Source organism: Paroedura picta, chromosome 5 (genome assembly GCF_049243985.1).
Source record: "Paroedura picta isolate Pp20150507F chromosome 5, Ppicta_v3.0, whole genome shotgun sequence".
In the NCBI taxonomy this organism is placed as follows: Eukaryota; Metazoa; Chordata; class Lepidosauria; order Squamata; family Gekkonidae; genus Paroedura; species Paroedura picta.
The window spans coordinates 123,835,247-123,858,018 of record NC_135373.1 but is presented as its reverse complement, the minus strand read 5'-3'; the positions used below and the strand labels follow the sequence as shown (position 1 = coordinate 123,858,018).

General features: G+C 51.4%; 1 protein-coding gene across 1 annotated transcript in view; it reads right to left on the bottom strand.

Annotated features, from left to right (window-relative positions):
* The window catches only part of MKLN1 (muskelin 1), a 118,991-nt gene extending 105,344 nt beyond the window's left edge, over window positions 1–13,647 (bottom strand). Inside the window, exon 1 of the mRNA XM_077340349.1 lies at window positions 13,403–13,647. Within this exon, the coding sequence (XP_077196464.1) occupies window positions 13,403–13,632 (230 nt within the window). The 5' untranslated portion in view covers window positions 13,633–13,647. The remainder of the gene's footprint in view (window positions 1–13,402) is intronic.
* Window positions 13,648–22,772: the final 9,125 nt, after the last annotated feature.

Below are 22,772 nucleotides of genomic sequence, written 5' to 3'. Positions count from 1 at the left end.
AGGTGTATGGTTGAGGCCAGACTGTGGTCCCTGAGTTCCCTTCAGCGGATCCCCTAGAACAGGGGTAGTCAAACTGCGGCCCTCCAGATGTCCATGGACTACATTTCCCAGGAGCCCCTGCCAGCGAACGCTGGCAGGGGCTCCTGGGAATTGTAGTCCATGGACATCTGGAGGGCCGCAGTTTGACTACCCCTGCCCTAGAATTAATGAGATCAGGACCCTTGCTCCTAACAAAAGAACTCCTGACTGCTGCTGAACAGGGGATGGGAGATGGGGAGTTAACTCCAATGAGCAGCCATCTTTTAATGTGTTGGGGATTTTATGGGTTGGGTTGTTTCATTCTTTCATTGTAACCTGCCGCCAGTCTTTGAGGGTGGTGGTACAGAAGTTAAAATATAAACAAACAGAGAAATAAATAAACTCAAAGCCAACAGAAACCTCATTGCAGAAAGTGAGGAACGAGCTGCAGCAATAGTTAATTTTTCTTCTACGTTTCCCGTTAACGGTTGTTTTTGCTCCTTCAGAACAGCCTTAGCATCCCGGTCTGGTTCGAACGCATCAGCGCTCAGCAGCTAAGCCGGGTTAGCACTCGGATGTTGAGGCCACCCAGGAAGGCTGCAGCTGGCATGACGAGGAAGGCAATGGCAAAACACCTCTGCCTCGGAGCCCCAAGGGTCTGGGGGTTGCCAGCAGCTGGCTGCAGCCTGCAGAGCACGATTATATTCTTCGGTCTGCTCCGAAGAACGAGAACTCAACAGAGCACTGACAAACTCTCGGGAAGCAGGGGGTTCCCCTTGGAAAGAAATGTAGGTAAGAAGCTTTTAAAGATAAATATGATTAAGTCTGAAAACTGGTAAATCCTCAGGGGGCAAACACAAGCTTTCAGAATGACACAGCTAAAGGAAAACCAAGCTGTTACCAGCTGGATTTCTGAACGAGGCCTGTGCATCCCGACAGCCGGAACGCTGCAGCTGGAAAATCACAGCACTTAAGATGCATGACATCCAAGTTCGTATTTTCCCTTGAACGGGTAGACGTGTGGGGCGGATTACATCCCCCAGCCCATGTGACCCCCAAATAGGCTTTTTTGTAGGGCAAAAATTTGATCGCCTAAACAAAAACACTGCAAATCTCTGTGCTGAGCAGAAAACTAGTCGACGTGTTTGTGCAAGCTGCGGAAAAGCATCAAAAGCTCCCAAATTGCTGGGGAAAAAGCTCTTTCGCCGTTTGTTCAGAAAACAAAAGCTGAATAAAACAGCATCGCTGCAATTTTCTGACTGTTTAAATAACACTAAAACGCGTGCGTGGAGGAGCTGTAAAGCTGAATCGGTGGAGCAGGCGTTCGAGGGAGAAATCATGTCCTTTGAGCGCCGTGAATGGTTAGATCAAGCATAATCGATTGGATGAAATAAGATCATTAAAATCATTCACGGCGAAAGAGAAAAATCTTCCGTCTTCTAGACAGCGACTAGCTAGGAAGGGTTCTGTTTGGGGGAAGCTGAAGGCTGTCTAATGTACAGCTGCCCATCTCCCACAATTCAGATTTCTTCTCCATAAACAGACAATGCATTACAAAATTATCAGCAACGCAGGAGAAATTATCCAGTTCAGCCCAGACCATGACACCTCTGCCTATATATCCATCAGGAACCCGAAGACCGAGCAACAAACTGAAATTAATACAAATATTTATTATTAAGTGCACATTAAGAAGATTAAAAACAACATTAACACATACAACTCAGTCTGTACAATATTGTTATTGTTATTGTTGCCCGCCTCTCTCGGACACAACGGCTCGTGGCGAGTTCCATACAAAATTCAATACAATAATATAATCCCCAATTAAAACCCCCGTTAAAACTCCATCTGATGAAATCAGGCTAGGCTGGGACATCCAGGTCAGCCCTACTTGAACTTGGGTGTTCGTAATTGCAGCCTGATACACAAAGTGTATTCTCCCCCACCGTAATATGTGCCTTACCCACAACATCTGTATTCCAGCCTTGACACAGTTCATGCAGGCTTCTCACAGCGTCTCTTTTCCAAATCCCGTACAAGTGGAGACCTGTTTAAGGACCTAACATCCCTGCTGGCTCAGACCAGTGGTCCATCTCGTCCTGTATCCTGTCTCACCCAGCAGCCAGCCAATACCTCTGGCTACATCTCTGGCCTCACTGTGACATCACAAATGGCAGCCTCTATCTCTGAGGCCTAATGCAGGGGTAATCAACCTGTGGTCCTCCAGATGTCCATGGACTACAATTCCCATGAGCCCCTGCCAGCATTCTCTGGCAGGGGCTCATGGGAATTGTAGTCCATGGACATCTGGAGGACCACAGGTTGACTACCCCTGGTCTAATGTGTATCTGCTTTTTCAGAGGAACCCAGCAGGGCCACCTTCAGGTCTATGATCTCTATGCAGATCCTTTGGCAACTCTTGTTATATAGTTAGCTAAAACCCCATCCCAGTTTGGGTGGGAACACAAGAAGAGCCCTGCTGGATCAGACCAGTGGTTCAAACGTCCTGTCTCACACAAGGGCCAACCAGTTCCTGCTGAAGGCCAACAACAGGGCTTGGAGATTGAGGCCTTCCCCTTCTGTTGCCTCCGGGCTCTGGGATTCAGAGGTTGACTGCCTCTGAATGTGGAGGTTCCCCACAGTCACCATGGCTAGTGACACAGAGACCTCTCCTCTATGGATCTGTCGAACCCCCTTTTAAAGCAGTCCACGCCCGTGGCCATCACTACGTCCTCCAGCAGAGTTTTAATCACCCACTGTGTAAAGAAATCTTTTAGCCCATCCTGAACCTAGTACTGCCCATCAGAGCCACTGGATATCCTCAAGTTTACCATGTCTCAGAGCCCACGTTTATCCACACAAACATTCCTCATATTTCATTTTTTTTTGTAAGAAAACGGGAGAGCAGCACCTCGCCAATTCGGAAGATGCTTCATATGCAGAGAGTAATAAAAAGTGCATTTATCACTCGCATGGGGGCGGGGAGGAATCTATCTTTTATTCTTTAACCCACACAAATCATTGAGATTTGTTTTTATGTTCAGGGGCAGAGCCTTCGCTTTTGAAGCTGGCCGGCACCTGGAAGACATCCCCAGCTGCACAGCCGGCAGAGCTATCAGCCGAGAGCCAGCGGCAGCCCCCAGTCCCCGTAAAGAACAGAATTAATTGCGTAGGATGAAGAGTCGACTCCGTGCTATTTCACAGGTTTTCCCGCAGCCTTCCCAGAAATGGTAAAAGGCAGTCAAGCCAATGTAAGGCAGTTAAGAGCTTAGGAAAGGCATTAAAGCGAATCGCGTATTATATTTCTGTGTGTTATCACTCCCCCCTTGGCTTTCTGGTCCAACCGCCCTCCCTGGGTAGACATTCACACAGCTGACCAATAAAGGAACGCAAGGAGCAGTCAGAGCTATTAAGCGTTGCCCAGCATCTTGGATTTATCCGCAGAAGAATCTCGGTGGAGGGAAAGTAGAAGGCTTAATTTACAAACCATTCCTCCAGACTCGAAGCAGCTTTAGAGATGGGAAAGGAACCCCCAGAAAGGGCAGCAGCTAGAGTAGATGAATGTTACATTCTGGGCCTGACTCCGCATTCAGCCGCAAAACAGAACGAGGGAGGATTACGGATGGGCCCTAACCAGTTCATGCACCAAAATTCACACAAACTTGGCCCGGCTTGCAGACCTCAAACATTTACCGGACTTTTATTTGTCCAATTTAGCTGTTCGGTAGATACATTTAAAACCTAATAGCTAAGTAAGGGAGGTCTGCCCATTAGGCTTAAATGGCTGTGAGCCATTTAAACCTTCTGGGAAACTAAACAGGCTGGTGAAATGGCTTGCAGCTATTTCAGCCTAATAGCTGACGGGCAGGCCTGCCCTGCTGTTAGGCTGAAATGGCTACAAACCACGGGAAGTAAGGGGAATCTAAACTGATTGAAATGGCTCCTAGCCATTTAAACCTAACAGCCTAGAGCAAGGGAGACCAAACAGTGGCTCTCCAGATGTCCATGGGCTACAATTACCCTGCCAGCGTACTCGCAAAGGGTCATGGTAATTGCAGTCCATGGACATCTGGAAAGCCACAGTTTGACTGTCCCTGACCTAGAGAGTCTGCTAGGGTTAATGGCTGCCAGGCATTTAACCCTTCCTGGGTTACCCCTACCCGTAGCCAAGAGAAACGTGGTCCAGACTCGCCAGTTCAGGAAAACTCCATTTCGGTTCAGTACTCAGTCTGGGGGCCACCCCAAACCAAACCAGAATTTTTAGGTTCATGCTCATCCCTAGTGAGGCCGTACAGAAATCTCAGGCTCAAAAAGTTATTGAAAGGATAAAAAACACTGTCCTGAGCTCCACGGAGAACCGTAGGACTCAACCGAACACATTAATGAATATCTAGTTTCTTATTTATGTGCTGCCATTCGCCTTTGGGCTCTGGCCTTACCCTCCACATCTGCACAGTACATTGAATTATTACTACTGGCTGATCAAACAGCGAGCAAAAACGCACCTGAGGCAAGCCACTTTGATGCAATTTACAATAAGACAGCAGTTGTTCCTTCGGACGCTAATCTGCTCTTCAGCTGCATTGGAAGGCGTTCATTCCGCATCTCCTAGCTATAACAAGTAAACTGGAAGCTCTTATTGACGTCATTCATATGGTCCCTTTCTCAGGTCGCTCAGTGTCAGCATTCGAATGGGAGTTCTCCAGGGAAGACTGGGGTTGCTACACTGAGGCAGACCACCTCTGCTCATCGATTGCCCTGAAATGCCCCGCAGCTGGGGGGCCACGAGTTGGCTGCAATTCAATAACGTATTTTTCTTCTTTCCTTTTCTCATTAAGACTCCAGGCAGATTAAAATTCAAAAATATGAAATAAACAACACAGAACCAAATTAGACAACAGGGCACTAATCTGTTCCACGTAATATATTTCTGGTAAGGCCTTGGAGGAGGAGCTGGTCTCACGGCTTAAGTGCCACTCTACGCTTAACACCCACTCAGGGCGGCTGTCCCGCCCCTGAGCACCTCCTCCTCCTCCAACCGGCTTGCCTGTCTGTCCAGTGGCCAGCCAATCATCTTCCGTCCCCCACTCCTGACCACACACTCCTCCCATCGGGTAGAAGAATCTGCTGGTTACTGTAACAAGTACACAGTATTTATTCTTCCATGCTATTTATGTCCTCGGTTGACATGTTTGGACCTAGCACAAAGTCCGAGCGGGAAACCGATGGTGCCCAAGAAGTTCTTTTTACAAACCGGGTCCCACGATGATCGCTCAGTGCTCGCAAACGACAATCCTGACAGTGTTTTACATCGTTTCCCTTTTCGCCTTTCCCCTCCTCCTTGCCCAAAATGGACTCAGGTCGAGCTAATACGTACTTGAAGAGCAAAAACCATGTCCTGAACATTCCAAAAGCTCAACAGATTGTGCTGCCAACAAACAAACAGAGAACTTCGGACAGCCAACGAAAGCAGAGGCCTCACGGCTGGCAGCCACCAAGTTTCTAAAAGGCTTTTTTCAAGCCGGTTTATTGAAACCTGTTCCTTGGACATCTGGGGAAGAGTCCGTGGAGGCCATCTATGTTGGCAAGAGCTCGTGTGTGTTGGCAGGAGCTCATGAGAACTGTAGCGCATGGATGTCTGGAGAGCCGCCGTTTGGCCCTCCCTGGACTTCGGCATCCCTTAAGCATCCCCCTAAGCCTTGTCCAGCCGCTGCTTGAAGACTGCCGGTGGGAGTGAATCTCAACCTCCCTAGGCAGCCAATTCTGCTGCTGGACTACACTGACTGTAAAGGTACCCCCTGTGCAAGCACCGAGTCATGTCTGACCCTTGGAGTGACACCCTCCAGCGTTTTCATGGCAGACTCAATACGGGGTGGTTTGCCAGTGCCTTCCCCAATCAATACCGTTTACCCCCCCAGCAAGCTGGGTACTCATTTGACCAACCTCGGAAGGATGGGAGGCTGAGTCAACCTTGAGCCGGCTGCTGGGATCGAACTCCCAGCCTCATGGGCAGAGCTTCAGACTGCATGTCTGCTGCTTTAGCACTCTGCGCCACAAGAGGCTGTAAAGAAAAATCCTAATATCCAGCCCTTATCTTTCTGCCCGTAATTTATACCCAGTATTGCGGGTCCCCTCCTCTGCTGCCAACAGGCACAGCTCCCTGCCCTCCTCCTTTCAAATATCGACCCCAGTCGCGTGGTGTGCCTCCAAGCACAGCACACATCCCCCACACTGATCCCGCTTCCAATTTAGGTCTCGGGCGTCCAATCAGCCACTGTCCAGATAGCTGCCTAAAGCAAGCACCGCCCGGCAGACCAGAAGAGGGTGTTGTCGTTCCTGGCGAGGAGCGTCTTCCTGCTGAGAGCGAGTTCAAAGCTCTGCGGTGTCCCCGGCATGATCCTGCGCACGTCGAGGCAGAGAGCTCGCTCCCAACAACAAACATCACATGAGGAACAACATGTGAGCATTGGAGTCTGTTTCAGAGTCCACAAGGGAAAGGTCAAATCAAGTCCCGGGGAACTGGCTGTGGACCACAGTGTGAGAAGTAGGGGAAAGGTACACGATGGTCTCTTCGCCTGAATCCCACGGCAGGCCTTAGCCGGAGCAGCGCATCTCTGTGCATCTCTTCCCTTTGCTCAGGCACCGTTAAGCCACCAGCGTTAGCTGCTAATTGCAGCAGCGGGAACGGAGGCAAGGGCCTTGCTGAAAGCCGATCGGCCCTTGCTCACACCGGAGTCATGCGCAGACCACATGCGCTGATCCCGTTCCAAGTGTTAGGTAACCTCGTTCTCCAGATACCCGGCCAGACGTATCGAGTCGGCGCCTCGGCTTCCCTGGGTCAGTTCGTGGGCCGCGTCTGGAAAAGCCTTCCTCTCTTTCCCCCTGGTTGGTTTCGCACTGCTCCTGCTTGGCTTCTGCCCTTCCTCGGACTTTGCCAACCCAACACACGAGTGATTCCTTCTGATTTAAAACTCTTTTATGCTGCCTTTCCCACCCAAGCAGGGTCCCCAAGATAGCACACGTTTAAAAAAGAAACTACATTAGATGCAGGCTTCCACCATTCAAGCCTCTTCAAAGTTACCATGTTCCATAGAATCATAGAGTTGGAAGGGATCTCTTGGGTCATCTAGTCCACCCACCTGCACAATGCAGGACACTCACAACCCTATCGCTCACCCACTGTCACCTTCCATCCCCTTGAACCTCCACAGATTCTTCTGCGGAATTAATTTCATCCCATTGGATCTGGTCCGTCCCTCCACTACCATCTCCACAGCCCTGGCAGGGGTTCATGGGAATTGTAGTCCATGGAATCAGGAGGACCACAGGTTGATTACCCCTGCCGTAGGGGACCACCAAAAGTTGGGCTACGGGGGTGGGGGGGGCGGACCAGGGACAGATCAGATCCAATGGGATGAAATTAATTGAAAAGAAATTCCGTCTAAACCTCTGGAAGAAGTTCCCGACAGAGTGGTTCCTCAGTGGAACAGGCTTCCTCGGGAGGTGGTGGGTTCTCCATCTTTCGAGATTTTTAAACGGAGGTTGGATAGACATCTGATGAAGAGGCTGATTCTGTGGAGGCTCAAGGGGGTGGCAGGTGACAGTGGGTGAGCAAGAGGGTTGTGAGAGTCCTGCATAATGTAGGGGTTGGACTAGATGACCCAGGAGGACCCTTCCAACTCTATGAGTCCATGATTCTATGATTCTATACAGCCTGATAGCACTTACCACCACCACCAAGTTACATGGTGCTTCGTAGGGCACAAGATACAGAAGCCTTTATTGGCATAATGAACAATACAAGAAGGGAAATACAAAGTAAAAAAAAAAAAATTTAATCAAGGAGAGTAGGGCACAAGGTCAAGGCCATCCCTGGCTCCAAAGAAATCAGAACCTACATTTAAGACAGAGCCGGGGAGGGGAAAGAGAAGGATCCCAACTTCACTTATGTCCTCCTACTGCCCTGCGTGATGAACTCTCTCTGCGAACGTACTCGTGGTGCCAGCCCTCCCCATGAACTTAAACCCCTCCACAGATCTCACCTTTCCCCCACAGCTTTTGCATTCCCAGCTGTACCCACGCCTGCACCTGGGACAACATCCACCCCCCCTCGTTCCCTCTACTGGTTTTGTTCCACTGACTGTCCTCGGAGGCGCACTGTGTAACTCTGGAAGATGCCCCGTACCTGGAAGGCACAGCCTGAACAACGGCTATCCATCCACGGCGAGAAGGGAAAACAGAAAACAAAGCTAGCAAGGTGCATACATGAGTGAGCATCTGCAGTTAAGTCGATTAAGTCTTCCTTTCCACCGTGGGTAGGAATAAGGGGCCATGTCGATAGCCTCCCATTTCTCAAGCCCATTCCGCCAAGGGACTATTTGTTCTTCCGTTTCTCGTGGCTCCTCCAACCCTGCCGCAGCAAAGCGCACGTCGTTCTCGCCAAATCTCCTACTCAGTCCTGCAATTAGTCGCTTCCCTCTGGCTGCTCCCTGCAAGGGCCTTCTTTGATGCTTCAGACAGGCACACCCAGTTGGACACCTCCTATTTCCCTGCCATGGCCTAATGCGGACCTCACAGGGAACCTGTCCTCTAGGACAGTGGTCCCCAACCCACGGGCCGCGAAGGCCATGGCGCCGGGCCGCGGCTCCCTCTCCCCACCCCCCTGCAGTAAAAAACTTCCCAGGCCGCAAGCTTGTGGCCCAGGAAGCTTCTTACTGCGGGAGGGGGGGAGAGGGAATCAGGGCCACGGCTGCACATTGCGCATGTGGGCCGCGCATGCACACATGCGCCATGCACGGGCGAAATGCGCGGCTACGAGCCCCTGCCTTTTACGATTTCAGCCGCACGTGGCGCATGCACAGCATGCGCGGGCAGGCAGTTGCCCTGCCGGTCCCCAGCCTCAAAAAGGTTGGGGACCACTCCTCTAGGACAGGGGTAGTCGACCTGTGGTCCTACAGATGTTCATGGACTACAATTCCCATGAGCCCCTGCCAGTGGGCAGGGGCTAGTAGCCCCTGACAGACCTCCCCTCCACGTCTCATCCCCTTTGAACGCTGTTTATTCCTGCGGCCATCACAGTGTCCTGCAGCAGCAAGTTCCACATTTTAATCACTCTCTGCGTACAATCGTATTTCCTTTTGTCCAAGGTCTGAGAAGTTAATCTTGAAAGCGCCACAAGGCTCCGTGTTTCATCTCTGAACAAAGCCGTGGGAAGCTTATGTAACAGCTGCAGAAAGGTGAGAAGGAAGTTTTAGCCTCTTTGTTACCCTTTCCTGTTCCCCCACGCCTGGTACCATATGTCCCTATTCCTCCCCACCCCCCTTTATGACCGACTGAGCTCCAGCCCGCAAAACAAAATCCGTCTGCTGCAATAAACTGCCCGACCTTTAGACTGTCGCTCCTTCCCCAAAGAGCTCCAGTTGGCAAGCATCTCTCTCCTGTCCTCTGCTTCGCCCTTCCAAGGTCACCCTGCAAACTTCACGGGAGAACAGGAATGTCCACTCCCAGCTGTAACTCAAGACCAAGGCCGGGCACACAACTGACCCGCTTCCCTCCTCCATGGCCGGGTCTTTATCGCTCGGCACCCGATGTTTACCTTCCGACTTTAAAGAGAAGAACCCTCGGAGAGGACTTGGCGTTCCTAAGCAACTGCACATAAAAGCCGTCAAGAAAGGAACAGACTGAAGGCTTTGGTCACATCGCGAGAAGGCAAGACTCGCTGGAAGAGACAATATTGCCAGGAGAAGGGGAAGGAAGAAAGGAAAAACCCAGCATGAGATGGACCGGATCAGGAAAGGAAGTCTGCAAGACCTGAGCCGGCCTGGTAACAACAGGACATTCTGGAGGTCATGAATTCATAGAATCAGCTTGATGGCACATAGTACACACACGCAGGCAGGTGCATAAAATAACAATACAATACCACACGAGGCCCTTAGCCCATTTTCCACCTCCACTTTATTTATATCTGACTTCCTGACTCCTTGCCTGGGATTCTCAGGGAGAACAAACCACACCATCAAAAGCAGCCATGGCACAACTGAAATGTCATGAAAAACAGCATCCAAACCATCTCCAGAAGTCAAATACGTGCAACAAACCCCAGCAGATATTGTAAGAACATAAGAAGCGACCTGCTGGATCAGACCAGGGGTCCATCTAGTCCACCAGGGCCCTGCTGGATCACAACAATGGTCCATCTTGTACATCAGAACATCAGAACATCAGAAGAGCCCTGCTGGGTGAGACCAGGGGTCCATCAAGTCCAGCATCCTGATAACCTCAGAAGAACCCTGCTGGATCAGACCAGGGATCCACCTAGTTCAGCATCCTGATAACCTCAGAAGAACCCTGCTGGGTCAGGACAGTGGCCAACCTAGTCCAGCATCCTAAGAACATCAGAAGAGCTCTGCTGGATCAGACCAGTGGTTCATCTAGTCCAGCTTCCTAAAAACATCAGAAGAGCCCTGCTGGATCAGACCAGGGGTCCAACTAGTCCAGCATCGTAAAAACATCAGAAGAGCCCTGCTGGATCAGACCATGGGTCCCATTCAGCCTGGAGAAAAGGAGGTTGAGAGGGGACATGATATCCCTCTTTAAGTATTTGAAAGGTTGTCACATGGAGGAGGGGGCACCCTGTGAGGGAGGTGAGGCTAAGAGAGCCCTGAGATTACTGAAGAAGAAGAAGAGTTGGTTCTTATATGCCACTTTTCTCTACCCGGAGGAGTCTCAAAGTGGCTTACATTCGCCTTCCCTTTCCTCTCCCCACAACAGACACCCTGTGAGGGAGGGGAGGCTGAGAGAGCCCTGAGATTACTGAAGAAGAAGAAGAGTTGGTTCTTATATGCCTCTTTTCTCTACCCGAACAAGTCTCAAAGTGGCCCACATGCAGCCAGCTGGGTGACCTTGGGCTCACTCAGCCTCACCCACCTCTCAGGGTGTCTGTTGTGGGGAGAGGAAAGGGAAGGCGACTGTAAGCCGCTTTGAGACTCCTTCGGGTAGAGAAAAGCGGCATATTAGAACCAACTCTTCTCTCTCAGATTAGAAGTCCGCACTCCTAACCATAACACCAAGCTGGAGGCAGGAATTCTTTTGGGGACCAAGTTTGTATTCCACCCTAACCTTTCACGGGCCACGAAGACGATGTGATGGATTGTAATACCTACATTTTAACCACAGGGCTTGAGAAATCCCAGGGGCCAAGATACTTAAATATTTGTTGTGGCACCTACCATTTTCAGCAATCATTTATTGGAAGTGCCTTTTGGCGATTCTCAGCAGGAGTAAACGAAACTTATCCAGGTGAAAGACAGAGGTGATCTTTTGGGTTGGGCGGACAAGCAGCGTTACTCTTTATTTATTCAAATGTCACAACACTCGCAATAGAGTCAGGAGGGCGGTCGTGTTGGTCTAAAGCAGCAGGATAAAGTCTGAGTCCAGGGGAACCTTTAAGACCAGCAACATCTGGGGAAGAAGCTATCGGTGTAGACTCACTTCTTACACCCAGAAGTAAACTTTGGTGGTCTTAAAGGTGCCCCTGGGTTCAAAGTTTCTTCCAACCGGAGATGGGCTGATTCGGGCCCTCCGTTTCCGTGGCCTGAGCAAGGCTGTTGATTATGGGGCATTATGGAGATAATTTATCACAGGGGTGGCTGGCAGGGGTTCATGGGAATTGTAGTCCATGGACTTCTGGAGAGCCACAGTTTGCCCCCTCCCTGATTTATAGGGCTGCTTTAAGTTGGTTGTGACTTGACAGCACTTCTCACACAGACAAAACCATGTTGGTTCTAAGGACATCTCCCTGGCCTTGGCTCCCCCTCAGAATAGCAGGATCAAGCAGGTTCTGGTCACCAAATGCTCAGGCCACAGGAAAAGCATGCTAGTTTGCCACAAACCCCCTTTCATTTTGGCTGTCCCTCACTGTCTTTCTGGAACAATTGCTTCCCTTAAGCTCAGAACCAAAAAACAGAGAGAGGGGGCTTCAGCACCCACCCTGTATCACCCCCATTGATCAGGCATTTATTATTTACTTCCTTTACGACTTTCTTTCCTCTACAAGGGGTGGGGAGAAGTGGTTGGTATTGTTCCCCTTGTCTCCCAATTTATCATCACAACAACCCTGTGAAGTAGGTTAGGCTGAGGGGGTGTGGCTGGCCGAACGTCACTCAGGGAGTTTCCTAGGCACAAGTGGGAATTCGAACCTGGGTCTCTCGGCGCCTAGTCTGACAGTCCAAACAATACACCATACAGAAACACTTGTTGCCCCCAGCATATTTATCAAAAGCCTTCCTGCAAGTGTCAGTCAGGGATGCTTACCCAGACCTCCTCCTTCCCCACCGTACCATCACAACAGCCCTGCGGGGTGGGGAAAACGGAGAAAGAGTGACTGCCTACAAGTCCCCAAGGAGCTCCCAGTCTGAAGAGAAAAGATGCATCAGGCTCTCTGGCGCCGTTACAAAGGCCTCCTTTTAAAAGGAAATATGCTCACAACAACCCTGTGAGGTGGGCCAGTTTGAGAAAGAATAGCTGGCTAAAAGTCCCCCCCCCAAGGAGCTCTGAAGATGAGAAGGAAAGATGCTCTCTGGAACCATCACAACAACCCCATGAGGTAGACCAGGTGGAGAAAAAATCCCAAGAGCCTCGCACGGTGAAAAGGAGAGATGCTCTTGTGCACCATCATGACAACTCCACGGGGTGGGCTGGGCTGAGAAAGAATGGCTGGCTACAAGCCCCCCCCCCCACCAGGCCAAAGACAAAAGATGCACTCTCGCACCATCACAACAGCCCCCATTAGGCAGGCCGGGCCGAGAAAGGACGCCTGTCTACAAGTCCCCCAAGCAGCGCCAGGCCATAGATGCTCTCTGACACCATCACAACAACCTTGCGAGTTAGGCCTGGTGGAGACCAGAAAGTCCGCCTAAGGGCCCCCCACGGAGCTCCCAAGATGAACAGGAGAGATGCTCTCTGGCTAAGAAAGAGCGGCTGGCTAAAGGCTCCCTAAACAGTCTCCCGTCACAACAGCCCCGCGAGGCAGGCCGGGGCGGCCAGAACGGCTGACTAAAGGCTCCCCAAGGTTGAAGAGGAAAGATGCTCACAGCAACCCTGAGAGGTAGGCCAGGCAGACGAAGAACGGCGGCTGCAGGTCCCCCAAGAAGCCCCCCCCCAGGCTGCAGAGGAAAGCAGCTTCAAGCGCTCTGGCTCCGTCACAACAACCCCGCGAGGCAGGCGGGCGTGAGAAATGTCGGCTGGCTACAGGCTCTCTCAAGAGTCCCCCCGCACAACAGCCCCGCGAGGCAGGCCGGGGCGGTCAGGGGGGCGGCGAGGGGCCCAGGCCGTGGGGGCGGGGCTTCCCTCCCTCCCTCTCTCCCGGGCGGCGACTCACTCGGGCAGGTACGTGGAGGAGAAGCTGCTCCATCGGTGCAGGGCGTAGGCGAGGACGCGGCTTTCGAGGGCGCCCGCCGGGCCCAGGCCCAGGCCCAGGCCAGGCCCCAGGGCCGCCGACGCCGCCGCCATCTTGTCCGCCGCAGCGACGGGGAGGAGCCGCCTGGAGAGGCCCGGGCGCGCGGAGGCGGGCGGCGGAGGACGAGGGCGCGCACTTCCGGTCGCCGCCATGTGCGGGGCGCGCTCTCCGGACGGCCGCTCCAATCCGCGCGGAGCCCCCTTCGCTTGGGAACCGGAAGAGGCGGCGCTCGGAACCGCAGCCTTTAAGCACGCGCTCGGGGGGGGGGGGGCGACGGAGGCTCCTCTTAAAGGGACAGCGCCGCGGGGGTCACGTGGGGGCAGAGACCTTTTGCTTGGCCTGTTTTGTGCGGACTGCGAAGGGGACTTTGGTCATGCGGCCTTGCTGATGTTCATCCGTCCTTGTGAAGCTGCCCTGTCCTAAAGCTAACCCTTGGTCCTGCAAGATTTGCTTGCATGCACTGGAAAAGAATCTTTGAGAATATGGCCATCCTCTCGGCGGTGGTCAGGGGCTCATGGGAATTGTAGTCCATGGACATCTAGCGGCCGCAGTTTGGCCACCGCTTCATAAATTATCTACGAAGCTGACTGAGACTAGCCGTGAGTGCTTCAAGGTCAGAATTGTCTACTCTGACTGGCAGCAGCTCTCCAGGTTATCTCAGCCAGGGGTCATTCCCATCACTTGCTGCCTGGTCCTTTTTACCCAGGGATTGAACCTGGGACCTTCCTCGTGTGAAGCAGAGTCTCTGCCACTGAGCCAAAACAGTTCCTTTTCATAGGCTCGTTCCTAGTCCTACAATAGACAAGAGCAAGAACCCAGTAGAACCTTGAAGACTACAACGATTTGTGTCATGATAACTGAAGAACAACAAAAATAGAGTCTGGTAGCACCTTTAAAACCAACACGTCTACCCACTTGATAATTGAAGAAGTGAGCAGTGACTCACGAAAGCTCCTTACCTGCCACAAATGTTGTTACACTTTAAGGTGCTCCTGGATCCTTGCTGTTTTCTGCTGCTACAGGCAGACTCACAGGGCTACCCATTTTGAGCTGTCTCCTAGTTCTATTGTTTTTTAAATTATATTGCATTTTTATCACCCCACCCATTGTTCTTTCGTAGTGATTAATGAAAAGGAAAAATTGCTTGCATCTCGTAGGGATAATGTAAAAATAATGTGCTTTTTAAAGTAGTTTTTTGGTGTGTGTGTTTTTTTTTAAGTTCTACTTCCTTTGCTATCTCTTCAGACTGACCCTTCTGGCTCTGGGATACAGTTCAAGGACATGAAGCAACTCAGGTTCAAAAATAGCTCATGCTAAGAGCAAACCAACATTGTTAAAAAGTTATGATGCATCATTCATGTTTCACAGAGAGTGTAATTATTTCCCAATTGCACGTAACTTCCCTGGGGGCAGGGAGGGACAATCAAGAGAGGTCCATCTGATAAAACAAGCTTAAAACCATAAGCCCTGCTGGATCAGACCCATAGTCTCACACGGGGGCCAACCAGTTCCTCTGGAGAACCAACAAAAGGGCAGAGAAGCCGAGGTCCTCATAAGAAAATCAGAAGACCCTTGCTGGATCAGATGGACAATCCATCTAACCCAGCATCCTGTCTCACACAACAGCCAACCAGAGGACCAACAACAGGGCATAGAAGCCAACGCCATCCCGATGTTGCCTCCTAGCACTGGGACTCAGAGGTTGACTGCCTCTGAACATGGAGGCTCCCTTTAGTCACCATGACTAGGAGCCACTGTCCTCAACAAACCCAGTTTTTTAAAAGCCGTCTTGACCACTTTTACTGGACTAAATGGTTTGCCTTTAAGATGCCTCAATATTCTTCATTTTACAACCCACTCTATGATTCTATTCTATGATTCTAAGAAGTGGAAAAGGAAGAAGAAAAGGTGTTTATTTGTACCCCACTTTTTTCTACCCAGAGCAAGGGTAGTCAAACTGCGGCCCTCCAGATGTCCATGGACTACAATTCCCATGAGCCACTGCCAGCGTTTGCTGGCAGGGGCTCATGGGAATTGTAGTCTATGGACATCTGGAGAGTCGCAGTTTGACTACCCCTGACCCAGTGGAATCTTAAAACAGCTTGCAATCGCCATCTTTCCTCTCCCTACAACTGGCACCCTGTAAGGTAGGCGACGCTGAGAGCACTCTGAGAGAACTGGGACTGGGCCAAAGTCACCCAGCTGGCTGCATGTGGAGGAGGAGCAGGGAATCAAACCCGGCTTTCCGGATTAGAAGCTGCCACTCTTAACCACGACGCCACACTGGCTCTTGCAATGTATACCCCTCCCAGACACCAAGCCAAGGTCACATGAAGTTATTTTACACCGAATCAGGATTTTGCAGGATCTTAGGCTGAGGTCTTCCACATCACCTGCTGCCAGATCTCTGAACCGGAAATGCCAGGGATTGAACCTGGGACCTTCTGCATGCCAAGCAGAGGCTCTGCCACTGAGCCCCTCCCCTAAGGAAACAAACAAACACATTCCCAACACATTCTTGCACGCGTCTCTGCTGCAGCATCTTGGCACAAGCACAGGAGACACTGCCCTGAACCCTCGGGAGATGCAAATGAGCGCTGAATGGGATAAGACCGGCCCAATTAAGCCGACTCACGATGACTAATGAGACATGCAGCTGCACAAGACGGAGACCCAGCAGCAAGGCGGCGAGAACCAAGGTGCAAAGTGTTGCAGTTCATCTGAACAAACAAAGCCCAACCCGGCCTGCCCCAGGCCTGCCAGCGGAAAGCAAGCGGCGCAGCTCGCAGAGGGAAATGCCAGGAGCCCGGAGAATAAAAATAACTTCTGCTGAACTAGAAACTAGAGAGGAGAAAAAGATGAAAGTCATCGCGGCTGAGATGGGAAAGATACAGGACGGCGGAACGAGCCAGGGAGGCAGGGTGGCCAGCTACGGATTGGGAAATACCCGGAGGTTCTTAGGGGCGGAGACTGCAGGGGGCGGGGTTTGGGGAGGGAGGGGCTTCAGTGGGGTATAAGGCCCTGCAGCCTGCCCTTCGAAGCGGCCATTTTCTCCAGCTGAACTGAGCAGTGGTAATTCCGGAAGGTCTCCAGCCAACACCTGGAAGTTGGCCACCTTGTGGAGGAGAGGCAGGGTGGGCTGGGTATTCTGGCCATCTGGATTTCTCCCAGGGGGCCAGTTAGTGGGGGGGGGTTGCCAGCCTCCAAGTGATGCCTGGAGATCTCCCGCTGTTATGACATATATCCGAAAGAGGGGTCAGCTCCCCTGGAGAAAATGGCCGCTCCGGGAGGTGGACTTTGTGGCAATATCTCCCCTCCCCAAACCCCACCCACCTCAGGCTCCAACCCTAAAATCTCAAGTGATTTCCCCACCCAGAGCTGGCCACCCTACTTCCTGCACAAAACTTTGCCTCTCCCTCTCTCCAAAGAACTAATCCCCACCTCATATTCTTCCACTGGGGAGCCTGAGGGGTCGGGTTGGATTCCCCACTTCTCCACATGCCGCCAGCTGGGAGACTTTGGGCTCGTCATGGTTCTCTCAGAGCTCTCTCAGCCACAACACCATGCACAACAGCCCTGCGAGGACGTTTAGGCCCAGTGTGTGTGACCACGCCCCCACACTGGCTCCCAGCTTTGGACACTGCTAGCCTCCGAGCGGAAGTCCACGTGCAGCAGGCACGCCACGCGTCCCGGCTCCCAAAATACTCCCGACAGAGCTCCGTAAAAGGTCCAAATGACACAGCAGATGCCGAACGACCGTCTGCTCGGCCCAAATAACAGCCTTATGCTTTTTGGCAGGCCCAGGGACGGTAAATGGACCCGTCATCTGACAACGAGATAGGTGGGCCGGACCTGAACAGGGGAGCTTAATGTGCCTTAATAGCTGGCAGTCTTCAAACTTCAGCCTTCTCCCTGCATGCCGGGGGAGGGGGGGCAGGATAGCCAACACAGTCTGAATTTGGAAACAGAAAGGGACCGGGGGCGGGGGTGGTTATCTGGGGTTAGCTAACTAGGATTCAGCCAGGGAAAGCAGTCTGCCTGCATCGCTCTTTGGGAACCTGATGCTCAAAAAGGCACAACCTGGAAGCTGGTTAGTTCTGGGGGAAATGAGGAGCGGGTCGGAAATGGGTAGGCATTGCCAGGCGACTCCTAGGGTCCCATGCCTTGGGCAGGGGTTGGTGCTCCAGATGTCCATGGACTACAATTCCCATGAGCCCCTGGCAGCAGCACTGTTACCCTCCCATCCTTTCTCCCTCCCTCTCCTTTCTTTCTCATCCTCTCTCCCCTTTCCCTCCCTTTCTTCCTTTCTCCCCATCCTTTCTTTCTTTCACTCTCTCCCTCCCTCCTTCCTCTCTTTCTTTCTCTCTCTCTCTCTCTCCCTCCCTTCTTTCACTGTTTCCCCTTCCTTCCTTCCTTCCTTCCTTCCTTCCTTCCTTCCTTCCTTCCTTCCTTCCTTCTTCTCTCTGGCACCCTTCCTTCCTCCTTTTTCTTTCTCCCTCTCTTTCCCCCTCCCTCCATTCTCTTTCTTTCTTCCTCTCACTCCTTTATTCAGGGGTAGTCAAACTGCGGCCCTCCAGATGTCCATGGACTACAAGTCCCAGAAGCCCCTGCCAGCGAATGCTGGCAGGGGCTTCTGGGAATTGTAGTCCATGGACATCTGGAGGGCCGCAGTTTGACTACCCCTGCCTTTATTTCTTTCATTCTGTCTCCCTCTCCTGCCTCTGTCTCCCTCCATTCTTTCTTTCATTCCCTCTCCCCCTCCTTCCCTCCCTCCCTCTCTCCCTCCCTCCCTCCCGCAGAAACCCTGGGACTCCCTCCCCAGGGAGATTCTTCAGTCTCTCTCAATCAGCACCTTCGGCCAATGGGGGAAGACTTAGTCGCTCTGATGTTATCCCTGTGGCAAACGTGGGTGGAAGGAGGGGTCTTCCATTGCACCTCCAAGCTCCACGAAGTTCGGATGCAAGCGTTCCGCACAAGCTCCTGCGCTGCAGGGAAACTTCACTTTCCGAGTGTTTCAGCACATCTCTGCTCTGCAGTCTGCTCCTCTTCGACTTATATTGGGACCAGGGAAGGATTGTCTATCGACAACATTTTCTTCTATGTGTATCACCTAATGCGGAACTGCATTACCCGGTGGAGTGACCTGTCACCCTTGAGTGGCTACTGGTTGGGTTGTGGGGGGAAAGCTGGTTGGGACCACCACCACACACACCCACACACCCACACACACACACACCAATAGGCCACTGGTGTTCGGAGAGTCTTCTCACCGCAAATCAGCTGTTTGTCGGGCGGCCGATATGGGAAAATGCGATTTTCCCAAATCAATCAGAAACCGAATTCCAGTACCAAAGCCGGGATTCGTGGGATTCGAGTTACGTCGAATCGGGTTCATGCAGATTCGACCCAATCCCAAAATGACACAATGGATCTTGCACAGTTTAACATTCAGGGCATTTTCACTCATCCCTGCAGGACTTTCTGCAGGGACTCCGCCTGCCGGCAGGCAAAATCCAGCCCTGGAGTAACCAGCAAGCTGAGTAAGCTCATTCTCAGGGCGCGAGGGAAGAGGGACACCCCAGGGGGATTTGAGCTCATATTGCTTACTGCGATTGAGCACTTTCTTGTAAAAAGTTTATAGTTAATATATAGTGTTGGAGTCTGGCCGAGGGGATCGGCCTGGAAGGAAGCTGAATTTTAATCTCTTGGTTTCCCTTTCAGTGCTCCGTAAGCCTTAATGCAGGCTTTCTCAACCAGGTTTTTATAAAACCCTGGAGTTTCTCGACAGCCCTGGAAGGGTTTCCTGAATAGATGGGAGTCAGTTTTTTAAATATATATATTTTAAATTTGTTGGGTGACATGACAAGTCATTAAGGCAGCCTTTCCCAACTTTTGGCTTCAGGCTTCAAGAAACCCCAAAGGTGCAGAATATGATTGGGAAGCAGAGCTGTGGACATGCCCACCCAGGACCCCTTCCCACCCCCTCCAGGCCCATCACTGGCCATTTGGGGAGCAGAAGGCAAATCGACATGATCACGCCCACCCGGGGGTTCTCCCCAGCCCCTCCAGGCCCATCACTGGCCATTTTGGGAGCAGAAGGCAAATCGACATCATGTTGACATCATGTTGATCTGCCTTCCGCTCGCAAAATAGCCAATGATGGGCCTGGTGGGGAGGGGAGGGGCCCTGGATGGGCGTGTCCACAGCTTTGCTTCCCACCCTTATTCTGCATGGTCCTGCCACTTTTGGGGTTTCTCGAAGCCTGAAGAAAAAAGTTGAGAAGCCTGTCTTGATGACTTGTCAGTGAAAGAGCGGAAGGGCGAGCGGTGCCATTCTTAGGCCATGCCGTGGCCATCAGTTGGCCTTACGTGGTGTCCCAGGTCCTAAAACAAATAAGATTACCCGTTCTACGCAAGCGACGTTACTGCTGAGCGCTTGACACATTCAGGCCAAGCCGTGGACTTGTTTTCCTAATGGAGGGAAGCATTGTTGGGCGGCAGCGGGGGGGGGGGGGGAGGACTCCAGCTAACCTTAAATAAAGCCAGATCCTGGATGACTCAAGGATAAACCCAAATGCCTCCCACACACAGTCAGAAACAGGCCTTTCTCTTTTCCCGTTCTCCCCCGAGCGAGAGCTGGAGACAATTCTCAACGACACTCTCTTTCGCATGGCAATCCCGAAACGGTGGGAGGCTGTGGATGGGGTGGGGGGGTGGGGAGGAAGGAGTTGCCAGGGGGCACCAGCTATATTACCAGAAACCCAGCTGAAGAAGATCCAGCCGATGAGGAGACAAGAGTTTGAGCTAATGAGCAGGATGAATCATTGGCTCGATGAGGCAAAGGTTAGGAAGAGAGCATCAAAACATGAGGGGAGGGAGGACGAGGCCCTCCCCGTGGTCAGAGAGTCTTGCAGAGTGTCCCTTGTGCTCACACAGGGGGGGGCAATCCATGGACCTCAATTTCCATTTGTCCCGGACAGCATGATGCTAGCAGGGGCCCCATGGACATCTCATAGAATAATAGAGTTGGAACTCATGGGACCTCATGGGTCATCTAGTCCAACCCCCTGCACTATGCAGGACACTGGTGAGCTACGGTATGGCCCCCCTGCCCTGGAGCCACTCCCCTCTCCAAACCGGCCCTTTTCTCCAGAGGAATCACTCTCGGTCATCTGGGGATCGTTCGTAATAGCAGGAGAACTCCTGGAGGTTGGCAAAGTGGTATACAAAAGACGGACCAGGAAAAGGCGAACGGGGAGGAGTGACAAGCGTGTGGCGCATTTCCAGCACAGTGTCTTGTCAGTCCAACCCCTCCTGTGGTTGAGGCGTTTTTGCCCAGCTGCCAACTTTTTGCTTATCCTCTGGAGAACCTTTCCAGGAAAAAGACATGAGCCAGCCAGTGGGGAAGGAGAGGGTGGCCTGAGGGGGGGGGGAAGGAGATGCTGTCACTGTTTTCGAGAACTTTACCTCACCGCCCGCTTTGACTAAGCCTCGGCTGACGGCATGACACCGTCACATTACCGTCCGGATCCATCCGATCGCGACACAAACACCTGCTCCCTCTCGCCCTCCGGCTGGCTGCGTGCGGAGGACTGAGGAATCAAACCCGGCTCGCCGGATTAGAAGCTGCCGCTGTTAATCACGGTACCAGAAAGGCAGATCAGTGGGTTTTGGATCAGATCACATCGGAAATCTTTTTCCAAGCTGAAATGACTCAACCAATTCTGTCAGGCTTTAGTTGTGCTCTGAGACAGGAGTCACTGGGAAAGAAAATGATGCTGGGGGAAATGGAAGGAAGGCAGCAGGAAACAAGGAAGACCCTGCAAGAGACAGGCGGGCTCCATCAAGGACGCCACATTATTATTTATTATCTATTATCTATTATCTATTATCTATTATCTATTATCTATTATCTATTATCTATTATCTATTATTTATTATTTATTATTTATTATTTATTATTTATTATTTATTATTTATTATTTATTATTTATTATTTATTATTTATTATTTATTATTTATTTGAGCCTCTTGTGGCGCAGAGTGGTAAGGCAGCAGTCATGCAGTCTGAAAGCTTTGCCCATGAGGCTGGGAGTTCGATCCCAGCAGCCGGCTCAAGGTCGACTCAGCCTTCCATCCTTCCGAGGTCGGTAAAATGAGTACCCAGCTTGCTGGGGGGTAAACGGTAATGACTGGGGAAGGCACTGGCAAACCACCCCGTATTGAGTCTGCCATGAAAACGCTGGAGGGCGTCACCCCAAGGGTCAGACATGACCCGGTGCTTGCACAGGGGATACCTTTACCTTTACCTTATTTATTATTTATTATTTATTATTTATTATTTATTATTTATTATTTATTGTTTATTGTTTATTGTTTATTGTTTATTGTTTATTATTTATTATTTATTATTTATTATGTATTGCCTGCCATTCCCAGTGATTCATGGCGGGTTACATCAGTCTGAACTGGTATGGGTGCCAACTTCTAGAGAAAAGGGCTGCTTGGGAGGGGGGACTCTATAGCAGGGACATTCCCTGAAGTCTCACCTCAAATCCTGCCCACTCCTGGCGCCACCCCCCAAAATCTCCTGGCATTTCCCAACCCAGGGGTGGAAATCCAACCCACCATTTTCAAGATATTTTGGAGGGCATTAAATTTGTCATGATGTCATAATTTTGACATGTCTGGGGGAGACCTTAACACACACATACATAGATAACGATAATTTTATATATCATATCTGCCCTGCCCGAATTCAATCCAGGTTTCAAATATCGTTGACGTGGGATCGCAAATATATACCCAATAAAACAGTTATGAAAGTACAATGAAACAACCAAGGCCCCTTGCCAGTTGAAAGCCAGGGCAGTGGAACAGTGATCACATCAGAGAAGAAGAAGAGGAGGAAGAGTTGGTTCTTATATGCCATTTTTCTCTATCTGAAGGAGTCTCAAATCGGCTTACATCTGCCTCCCCTTTCCTCTCCCCACAACAGACACCCTGTGAGGGAGGTGAGGCTGAGAGAGCCCTGAGATTACTGAAGAAGAAGAGTTGGTTCTTATATGCCGCTTTCTCTACCAGAAGGAGTCTCAAATCGCCTTCCCTTTCCTCTCCCCACAACAGACAGCCCTGTGAGGGAGGGGAGGCTGAGAGAGCCCTGAGATTACTGAAGAAGAAGAAGAGTTGGTTCTTATATGCCACTTTTCTCTACCCAAAGGAGTCTCGAAGGGGCTTACAGTTGCCTTCTCTTTCCTCTCTCCCCAACAGACACCCTGTGAGGTGGGTGAGGC